Source organism: Phaseolus vulgaris, chromosome 2 (genome assembly GCF_000499845.2).
Source record: "Phaseolus vulgaris cultivar G19833 chromosome 2, P. vulgaris v2.0, whole genome shotgun sequence".
NCBI lineage: Eukaryota > Viridiplantae > Streptophyta > Magnoliopsida > Fabales > Fabaceae > Phaseolus > Phaseolus vulgaris.
Genome location: NC_023758.2, coordinates 48,602,647 through 48,613,769, shown reverse-complemented (window position 1 = coordinate 48,613,769; position 11,123 = coordinate 48,602,647). Strand labels below are relative to the sequence as shown.

The following is an 11,123-nucleotide window of genomic DNA, read 5'->3' as shown; positions in this document are numbered from 1 at the left end:
CTTTGTCCTTGAAGCTTTTAAAGGATACCACTATCATACAATGGATACCAAATGTTTGCGAATCATTGCCTTTGCTCAAAAGAGTTCCAACGGGCAGGTTAATGGAAACATTGAAAAGCTTCAAGAGTCTGGACTAACATAGTTGGGAACACTTGGATTGAAAGACCCTTGTAGTGAATGCTCTGCAAGAAAACTGGACTGAAGATCAAGATTATCACATGAGATAATGTGCTCAAACAGCGAGGGCCAAAGCTAAGGTTCCATCTCCAATTCCATTTTCATCTCTCTCAAGATCATCCAATAGCCCGAAATTCCTCGGAACTCTGGTAGGTACCATGCTCTAGCATATTCTCTGTATATTTAATTGCATCTTGCTGCATTGTTGTTCTGATCTATGCGAGCAGTTCCTAGGAACTTCAAACTATTGGAAGAACTTGAGAGCCGCGAAAAGGGAATTGGAGATGGACCGTTAGCCCTAGCTGTGTCCAGATTAAATCATGTGATCATAATCTTGATCTTCACTCCAGCTTTCTTGCAGAGGATTCAAGAGCTGTTTCAACTTCTGGCTTACAAGGGTCTTACAATCCAAGTATTCCCGACAATGTTAGTCTAACCTTTACTTTGATATCTTGTTAAAATAAGACCATTCTTTAAGCTCGATAATACAACTTAAAGATAAGAAACGGACAAAGTTTCATGATCATATTTAGAAATAAGCTAACTATCAAATAAGCAATGATAAAGATGCAATACATGCTATAAAGATGCCTTATGCATCTAATAAAATAAGCTAACTATCAAACAAGTAGATAAGACAAAAATAAATTAGAGCGTATTTGACAAGACAAACACGTTCAAAGTCTGTGTGGACTAATTGTCCTAGTCTGTAAAACGTTGAAACACCAAGGAGTGCAGATGCTCAACTGATGATCAATTAAAAGGTAAATTCAGCAAATGCAAACCATATGGCAGCCTCAGATCAATCCCCGTGGATAGTATAACGTTCCCATTTCTTCGTTGGGTCATATATCTGCAATAATAGATGCAAATAATGGTAACCAGAATCTAAACCTGAGCAACACATCAAAATGCACTCTTATCTGACAGACTGTAAAAGTAAATAGCCAGTTCAAGATATCCTGTCATATAGAAATTTATTAAATGACGCTACAAATGCTCAAGCCAAGAGGAGGAAGAAAAACCAACTCATGCGCTATGTGCATATGAGACAGAAAGAATGAGTACCTCCCATCTTGAAGCAGGAAATATATGCTTGTTCTTTTCATACCAGTGCCTTTCTACAACCTTCCCAGCATGAGACTGTGGTGGAAACAAAATCACCCCAGTAAGAAAAATTAAGCAAAAACCCATAAGAGAAGTCATTAGACACCACCAAAGGTCATACATGCACTTGCTTCCTTTGACTAGAAAATCCAAATTTTAAGATTTCGGTAAAATAAATAGGAAGAAAGAAAGTATACCTCGTCCTTCTCTATAGTGGCATCAGCAATTGTTCGTACATCCTCATGCACATCAAAATGAAAAAGCTGTAGAGATTGAAACACAAGTACTGTTAATGCCATAATTAATCTCAAGCTAAGAGGGAACACCTCCAAGTTTATGACAGCATGCAAAATGTTATTTCGGTTTGACATACTCCAAATGATTTGCAATTTTGAAGCAGTCACAATATAAACACTAACACATTGTAGCATTATCACAATAAAAAAGCCAACTCAAGTTGTAATACTTGCATTTACACAAGAAACACAACAACATTTACATCTATTAAAATATACAGGGAAATTTCAACGGGTCATAGGAACTAAATGCAGTACAAGGAAACACAAAGAGCAATGAAATTTAAATTTGGAACTATAATCAGAACAGCATCCCCTCCTCCTAGGATAAATAATACAAAAAAATCACCAGGAGACAAAAAAACTTGATTTATTAGTTAAGAAATTGAGGAAAAAATCCCAGATCAGCATTTATATTCCTCGTCTTACTACATTATTTGTCACTCTTACATTACTTTTGCTTATTTTCAAATTTCTTTCCAACTATCCACCAAACTTAGATTGCGTTCTTCCTTATTCTACTAATGTAATTGATCATATAAGAAGGATGTTAAAACAATAATATAACTACAATTTTCAGTCAAACCATACGCACAGGAAAAACTTGGGAATTTTTGCTACAGGAGCAAAAAAGAATATTCCCATCAATTTCAGCAAGGGGGCATTTTTTTTTTTGGAAAAATAAAGCACATTTTTATGTCATTTGGATAAGTTCTATGAGGGACCTAACTAGAAACTGTGCTCTTCCCCTACCCATTTAAAAGAATCATTAGATTATTAACAACAAAATATCTCCTAAAAAAGAAAAAATGATGCACCTTGTGAGAAGAAAACAAAAGAACAAAACAACTCATAAAAATAACAAACAACAAATGATGCACCTTCTAAGAAGAACACAGAATAAAAGGAACATACCGGCCCACTTTTGCCTCTAGCTTTGTTCACAATTAGCTCATAGAAGCTGTGTTGCTATAATACACATGAAAAAAGAAAAATAACTTAGAAGATATCCGTTGGTCAAAATAATGTTAAGTTAACCATAGCTTATACATACATAACACACACCATACTCCCAAATAAGATAGCAAGTTATACAGACTTTCTGAAATTAAAACTAACTACAAGTACATACGTGAGGAATGATAAGGTCTTCTTTCACATATAACAAATTTTCTACTGATGTTGTTCGAATCTCTCGGAATTCAGGAGCAAGCTGCTGCTGAACTGCTCGAAGAAACTCTCCTATGCTGTCACCCTTCCGTACCTGAATCATATCATAAAATAATTCAAACACCAAGTCATAAGATCATTTTTAGTAAAGGAAAGTTCAAGAATATAAGAAGTTGAAGCATATGGTCTTTACTTGCCTGGATCACACGCCTGTGGCCAGTTCCATCCCAGTAGCTGTACGTGATTTCAAGAGGTTCATCTGATGTACAGAAATAACTTACTTAAGCGTAAACTATTAAATGATTGTGTGTTTTCTGCATCAGCTAATTCGTATGCCCAAGGGGAAAATAAGCATAATTTCCCCCACTTATATACATAATCATATTGCATTATCTATATACTTATTAACCCTTTATTAGCATTGCTTCAAAAACAGTTCAAAAGATTCTCATTGGAAACAAGTATTGATGCAGCATACTCACTTCGAATTTGTTCCTGCTCACGGAGCCAAAGCTTCCGCAGCCTTTCCCGCTCTGCTTGCTCCTCAGCCTCTCGCTCACTGAACAGGAATCCTCAGCACTCCTATGCCCAAACGTTAGGGCAACAAACAACCAACAAAGAAAGGAAGAGTACAAGGGAACAATGAAGCATGGACATAGACACCTGACACACGCAGGGACACTCTGACACTCTGCACACACACATACACTCACACACACACACATATATACACACATACACTCATAGTATATTTTTTAAATTGATGATCAAGATTTAAATATTCAAAATCATCTATAAAATAGTAGTCAAATATAACAATTTTAACATCGGTGGCAGGAGAAGATTCTAATAATTAAACACAATCTAGATATTCCATATCATACAGAATCTACTCATTATTTCTATAATTACACAATAAGTTTCTTAATTTCCAACTTCAAAAAAAATCACCATGTCTATCATGTTAACTCAGCCGTTTTAGGGTCGTGCCAGAGCCGCAAAGAAACATTTTTTAAATTCAGCACATCCGTGGAGTGTCTGTGACATGTGTAATATGGGTGTCATAGACCCATGCTTCATAGCAGGGAAGGGGTGTAATAAAGAATAAGGAAAAAGATGAGATGCGACACATACCTGTCAGGTAGAAAGCCAGTTTCAACAGTAGGGTCTTTACCAAGTTTACCACGCCTTAACATACTGGCTTCCAGATTATCTGCCAGAAAGAAACATAGCAAGGTTCAACATTCAACGTAGTTTTATGTGTTCTATAAATCAATGATCAATGCACATTCACAATTCTCCGTTTAAACCCCTTGCGTAAAATGATGCTACATTGGTAAACAAAGAAAAACTCAAAATTTTAAACTGGAAAGAAAATCACAGATGTAAAGTGAAGTGATTTAGCGTTTGCAAAACAATTTTGTACAAACTTAACTTATTTTGATTATAACGGAAATCACGGTTACACTGTGAAAACCTGGAAGCAACTTTGTCTAAAATCAAACATCTTTTATTTTCACAGTATTTCCAATCATCACTTACTATGACGTGGTTCCTCCTCCTCCTCCTCTTGGGGTTCACTGTCAATATCCTCAGCAAAGGACAATCGAGAATTGCCCTTGATCTTCCTCTTTTTACGCTTTTCTAACTGAAGCTCCTCCTCCCTGTTTGAAGATTGTGTATAAGTAATAAATAACAAAGAAAAAAAAAGAAACAGAAAATGGGAGAGAAAACGAACTCTTGCTGCTGCTTCTGAAGTTTCTCCTTCTCTTCTTCCTCTATTTTGCTCTGAATATTAACCCTCTACAATTAACAAATAAAAAACACAAAAAGCATCAGTCACGCCACACTATAGCATGTCAAAGAAAAGTAAAGAAAACGATGGCATACCTTCTCAACATACTGCTCTCTGGTGACCAATCCCACGGTTTCTTTTTTGAAGGCGGTCTCAAGAATCTGAAATTCAATAAAAGTAAAGACGATTGTAATCTTGAAAAAGCGGAACCCTAAAAGAAGAAAGGATAGAAATTGAAGGAACGCGGTACCTCGGAAGTGCTGGAACCGAATTGGAGGAGACCGGGTTGGCCCTTGGCGGAGGCAGACTTGGTTTTGAGTTCTTGGATTTTGCGACGCTCCGCTTCTCTCTGCTTCTCCAACCGCCGAATCCTCACCGCGTCTTGGGCGGTGCCCACGTACCCGTCACCCATACCCGACATCCTCTTCTTCGCTCCTAAACTCAAACTCAAATTCAAAGACCAACAACACAAAACCACACAAGAAAGGTTTCTTTTCGTGACCCGTAGGTGATTATATAGTTCCCTCGCTATTAGTCTGGGCTTCAGTTTTACAGTAGGCCCAAACTAATACTAAAAGCCCAATTCTAACTCCAAAACATTTTGACAATTTCTTCCTTCACGATATCCACCCTATGGTTTTTTTAAATTTCAAAAATTATCCTTATTCCAGATTTGTAAAACTGAAATTATAATTCAAAATTAAAAAAATACATTCCTGAAAAACAAATTGGAATACAAAATTGAAATTGCATTCCAGATAAAAATTTCTAAAATTCAAAAATGTGTTCTGAAAATTTAAATCCAAAATATTTTTGGATAAAGGACTTTAAAAGTAATTTTTATTTACACTTTTTTTTAAAAAGGTTATTTTCATTATTTTGAGGAACAGTTTTATCATTTTCAATATTAGAATTATATGGTGAAAAAGAAATTGTCAAACATTTTTCATAAGCTTTTAGGAGCGAGAGAGAAAATAAGGCAATTACTTTCTCTTGCACCATTTCACTGCACTCAATCTCACGATGAAAAGACAACAAAATTATTAGATAAAATGGAGATATATATAATATACATTACGAAACTTCTTTTCAAAAATATGTTGTGGATTTTTCTTGAAATAAAATTTTTTATTTGGAATGTGATTTTGATTTTTGTTTTCAAAATTTTATTTTCAATACACAATAATCTCTTTCATATTACTTTTATGTAATGTATGTATTATTTTTAATTCTAAATTTTTATTTCCATAAGGAAAAACATTTTTTAAAATTTAAAATTATGTAGGTTGTAAGTTTAAAATGATTATGTGTAGGAAGAATTTGCCACAAGTGTATTTTGCCCTTGTTGGTTAAGGGAATTCCCCTTAAATCAAGGAACTTTATTATTTTGCAGGGAAAATATTACAAATACTTTTTAAATTTCTAACGCCCTTGAAACATCTAATAAAATAATAATTTTAATTTTAGTTTATTTCTTATATCATTTTATATTTTAAAATAAAAATGTTATATTATTAATACCGAGTGAATATTTAATAGGAAATTAAATATTCAAAATCTATATTCACACTTTTCTTTCATGAAAATAATATCTTCGTAAAATTACAATTAGAACGAAAATACGCTTCTTTTATAATTGTTTGCAAGAAGTTTAACAACATAAAATAACAAAAGGAAATTACTAATACAAAAGCAAATAAAACACAACTCTCATTTTCATATTTACACTTTTATGATTGAGAAAGACTCTTCTTCATTCCTTGTCTTTATTTCAAACAAATTTGTTATTAAAACAAGTCAACATAACAATTAAAGTCACTTAATTTTTTAAGTTACTTGAACAGGTAACTTTTAGAAATGAGAGATATTATTTTATATGTGTATAGTGAAGAATAAAAAAATAGATGACAAGTGATAATAACAAATAAAAAAACACTAGAAAAATATAACATCCAAATGTAAAATGAACAAACTTACAAAATGAAAAAAATGTGTAATAAAAAAAACTCAAAAATCAAGAATTCGATCAATAACTCACACATTGTAGTATAAATTTTAGTCACTCTAATCTTTAACTTTTGAGGGTTGGTCTCGATGTCATTCGATTTTGATCAATTAATTCGTAAAGAGATAATTTAGTATGAACTTTGTGTTGATTTTGTGAAAAATAAACGAGATGGTTGAGGAAAAGATAACACCTATGAGATGAGACCAAAATAAATGAGATTTGTGAGAGGTGTGTGAAATGATTAATTTGTCTCTACTTTATTTATTTCATGCACTTAATATGTGCATGATTTTTTTTTTTTACGTGCAATGCAAATTATGACTTGTTTTTCTCAATTATATTTTATATTATTGTCACACTTATATATAATCGGTTATAAGTCATACCATAATTGGTCATGACTCCATTCAATTTTTTTCAAAATTGTTGCATGTGTGGGTCAATTAATTGCATGTTATTATGTAGGTCAACAATAACATGACTTGAGATTTCAAATTTATCAAAGATACAATCAAGTTGAATAATGTTTTTCATAAAGTAATCAAAAATTCAGTACACATAATGCAACTATATACCTATTAATAATTCAAAGTTTGATTATATACCTATGAGTACTTCAAAATGATTTTGACCACTGCCTTGGTATAATTAATTAAAATCTTATATTCAAAATTACGTGTACAATTTTTTTAAAATTATTTTTTCATTATTGTTTTTTTATGATATCTTGCATTATTTATTGGGAGATGTAACCTCTAAGACATTGTGTCATGAACATATTGATCTTTTTAGTATTTGAGGGTCAACATGCATGTCTTTGGGATCCAAAACTCGATTATTCATAATAACAAATATGGATGAATGACTAATTGGGTTGAAGATGAATTGATTATGGATACCAAGAGTAATTGATTACTACATAAAACATGATCGATCAGGTTCTATTGATAATCAAATATGAGTCATTTTTTCACCTATAAATTATCCAGTAAATTCATTTTCCTAAATTTAGATGTTTTGTTTGGATTGTTCCTTTATAATATTGCTTAAAAATGTATATAAAAATAGACATATCAGTTAAATATTTGTTTATAAACACACAAATGATAATATCAATTAAATATTTATTTATAAACACATGATAATATTTGTTAAATATATATGGATATCAATAACCAGTAATTAAGAGATAATTATGAGTTACCATATATCTAGATATATGGTAAAGTTGAATTTAAATCGAATATTTTTTTTAATTAATTAAGACACATATATAAGGTGACGATGAATTATATTTTGAATATTTTTGTAATCTATACGTGATTGTGCAATATTTTTTTTAATAGATCTATACATAATATAATAAAAATATATTTTCTCTTTCTTTACTTTCAAATTTTAACCACGAATACACAAACTGATATATATATATATATATATATATTTTGTATAAATATTAATATTTTTTTAATTAAAAATACAAGAAAACGTTAATTAAAACAATAAAAAAAATGGTTACATAATTCAATTTATATCCTCTACAAACTTTCCACTTAATTCTACTTATTTTCAATCACTTTTCCTCCTGCAATCAAACAATATAATTTTGGACGGTGATAGATTAACATCATAAACAGTTCACAAATTAATAAAATAATATTTTAATTTTATTTAATTTATTTTATAATTTTAAATATTATAATATTATTATAATGTGATCTCAAATGTATCTTTTTATTGTGTGTGGTAATCATATATATATATATGATATATTTTTATTTTTTTAACCAAAAAACTGAAAGTGAGTGGGCTTTTTGGGGGAACAGACTAACATTGAAGCCCAGTCCAGGAACTCACGCGACTCTATATGATTTAGGGTTTGTGCATAAAACCCTAATATTTAATCAAAACCAACACATCAGATCTGCTTCTTGTTGTTGAAAACCTAGGAAGCGGCAACAATGGTGAGTTTCTATCCCAGGACGTTTACGCTAATGATGTCTCTCTTGGTTTTTGGTTCTCATCGCTGTGATTGAATTTTCAGGCAGATGTTGAGGTCGATGTCGCGGCAGCAGGAGTCCCAAAGAAGAGAACGTTCAAGAAGTTCAGTTTCAGAGGCGTGGATCTCGATGCGCTTCTTGATATGTCCACCGATGAACTCGTCAAGCTTTTCAGTGCTCGCGCTCGTAGAAGGTTCCAGAGAGGCCTAACCAGGAAGCCCATGGCCTTGATCAAGAAGCTCCGCAAAGCGGTACTGTATTCTATTATTTCTCTCTTCATTCCTGATTTGGGGTTTTTGCTTTCAATTTTGATTTCCACAGCATCTTCTCGTTTTACACCTACCAATAATTATGAGGTCGCACTTCTTGCCGTATACTGAATGAATTCATTTGCTGCATCGCATAAAAGTTCTCGTTGCTTAATCTTTAATTGCTGTAGTGCTTTTGATTTGTTTTCAGACATTGGTTTATGTTGAAATTAACTTATGTTCCTATACTTTTATCTTAACAGCAAATTTATTATTAAGTTTTTTAATTTTTCTTCCTAACTCGAAGGTTGTTTGTTTTATCTTTTTTTTTGTCAAAACAAACATATGTATAGTGAAATCATTCTATTTCTTTCCGTTCCTGCAAATGTGCAAACAAAACTGATTTGTGCTATGGAGAAAGAGAGTCAAGCTTGATTTTGTGTTATTTTTTGTATCTATAAATTTTGCTTGAATGTGCTTAAAGTCAAATTTTAGTATTTCCACCATGAAAACGAAGACGGTAAAAGAAACTTGCTGTAAGATAATTTTTTCAACAGACCAGAGAATGAAGCAGCGCATTTACATGTTCAATTGCTCTAGAGGTGGTACACGTGCCTATGGGTTAAAAGTAATAAAGTGTGGACAATAATAGAGATTAAATTCTTAATTAAAACTTAATATTTAATTCCGTTTAATCCAATAATTTGTGTCTTTTTTTCATTTGCATAATGGGAAGTGAATTGTGTTTTTTTGGAATAATTATTAATTGTAGTATTTGAATTGATTTTCTGATATTTAAGCTATATTTGGTCACAGAAAAGGGAAGCTCCAGCAGGTGAGAAGCCAGAACCAGTGCGCACCCATCTCCGCAACATGATCATTGTGCCTGAGATGATTGGTAGCATCATTGGTGTATACAATGGCAAGACCTTTAACCAGGTTGAAATCAAGCCTGAGATGATCGGACATTATTTAGCCGAGTTTTCTATCTCATACAAGCCCGTTAAGCACGGGAGACCTGGTATTGGTGCTACTCACTCATCCAGGTTTATTCCTCTCAAGTGAGAACTTTTTGTGGGAAACTTAAGTTTAGTTTGTAGTGGTCTGAAGAAAACCAACTCTTATCAGAGGTTTTGTTTGTTTTACCGTTTTTGTTTCAGTTACCTATCTATGTTTTAACATACTGTTATCATGATTTAATTCCATAGATTCAAGATTTTATTCTGTGTGAAGTTTCATGTTTAAAAGTAATTGCTTCTTAATAGAAGCAACCTGGTTTTTGGAAATATGTTTCTCATCTACTTTAAAGATGTGAAAGCTGCATGTGGTGCTTTCTTTTTGGTTGAGTAAAACCATATTAATGGCACTTACTCAGTGATGCCTAAAATTTATTTATGCATAATTTTGATGTTCCATTTTTTTAATACTTGGTTATAGAATCTTTAACGTGAATGATTTTATTATGATTTGGCTTACTGGTAAAATTAGTTCAATTTTTTTATATATTATCCTTTTGAATTGGAAGATTTATATGCAAAAAGTTGAAGTTAGCCTTCAAAACTTACTTTTAGCACTAAAATGTTTTCATGGATTTATAAAGTTTGCTGCTCTATTAATTTCTGCACGCGTATTAAGAAATTGAAGTAAATTGCGCCTCGAATGTCGTTTGTTTTGTCGATTTATTTTGTTCCAGAAGCGATTAATAGTTGCGTTTATTTTAGATAAATTATTGTACTTTAAAAAAAATTGGTATTAATGTTTTTTATTTTATAATCTTTAACAAGTAACTTTTGAAAACAATGAATTCACGGTAAAATGTATTGTAAATTATGTGTTAGTATATGACATGGACACATATTAAGATATGGATCTATAATAAATTATATAAAAACATAATACATATAATTGTGTGATTAAATTAATTGACAATGTGTATAAGTATGTTTTAGTTTCTTTTTAAAGGTTTAGAGTTTAATGTTTTTCATTGTTTTAAAAGAATTTGTTTTTTATTTTTATAATTGTAAAGAAAATTTATATAATAAATTTAATTTTTAAAAAATTAATATATTTTTTACTTTTAATATTGTATAAGTATGTTTTATTATTGTTAGAAATCTAATAATTAGTTTTTTAATTTAACAGTGTTATAAGTGTGGATGGATGTGTGTTCGATATCAACATACGTCATTTAAAAATGAGTGGTCCAGTTTTATATTTTAAATGAAATTTAATCCGTTGAAGTTGGTTGCAATTGCAACCCCTTTTCTTGTAAAACAAAATCGTATGAAGTTCTCAAGATTCGAGCGATGGTTTTATCAGTTT

At 31.5% G+C, this 11,123-nt stretch overlaps 2 protein-coding genes across 2 annotated transcripts; one reads left to right on the top strand and one right to left on the bottom strand.

Moving 5' to 3' along the window:
- Positions 1–705: 705 nt before the first annotated feature.
- LOC137812948 (protein XAP5 CIRCADIAN TIMEKEEPER) lies at positions 706–5,033 on the bottom strand. Its single transcript, XM_068615206.1, has 12 exons — positions 4,796–5,033; positions 4,641–4,706; positions 4,489–4,553; positions 4,293–4,414; positions 3,885–3,963; positions 3,233–3,309; positions 2,948–3,009; positions 2,713–2,844; positions 2,496–2,549; positions 1,482–1,547; positions 1,246–1,320; positions 706–1,030 (listed from the first exon to the last, which is right to left on the bottom strand). The coding sequence occupies exons 1-12, from the start codon at positions 4,964–4,966 to the stop codon at positions 980–982; spliced, it is 1,020 nt and encodes a 339-aa protein (XP_068471307.1). The 5' UTR covers positions 4,967–5,033; the 3' UTR covers positions 706–979.
- Positions 5,034–8,356: 3,323 nt separating this feature from the next.
- Positions 8,357–10,033, top strand: LOC137812947 (small ribosomal subunit protein uS19x). Its single transcript, XM_068615205.1, has 3 exons — positions 8,357–8,517; positions 8,598–8,804; positions 9,618–10,033. Exons 1-3 carry the CDS (start codon positions 8,515–8,517, stop codon positions 9,864–9,866), a joined length of 459 nt encoding a protein of 152 aa, XP_068471306.1. The 5' UTR covers positions 8,357–8,514; the 3' UTR covers positions 9,867–10,033.
- The last annotated feature ends 1,090 nt before the right edge of the window (positions 10,034–11,123 follow it).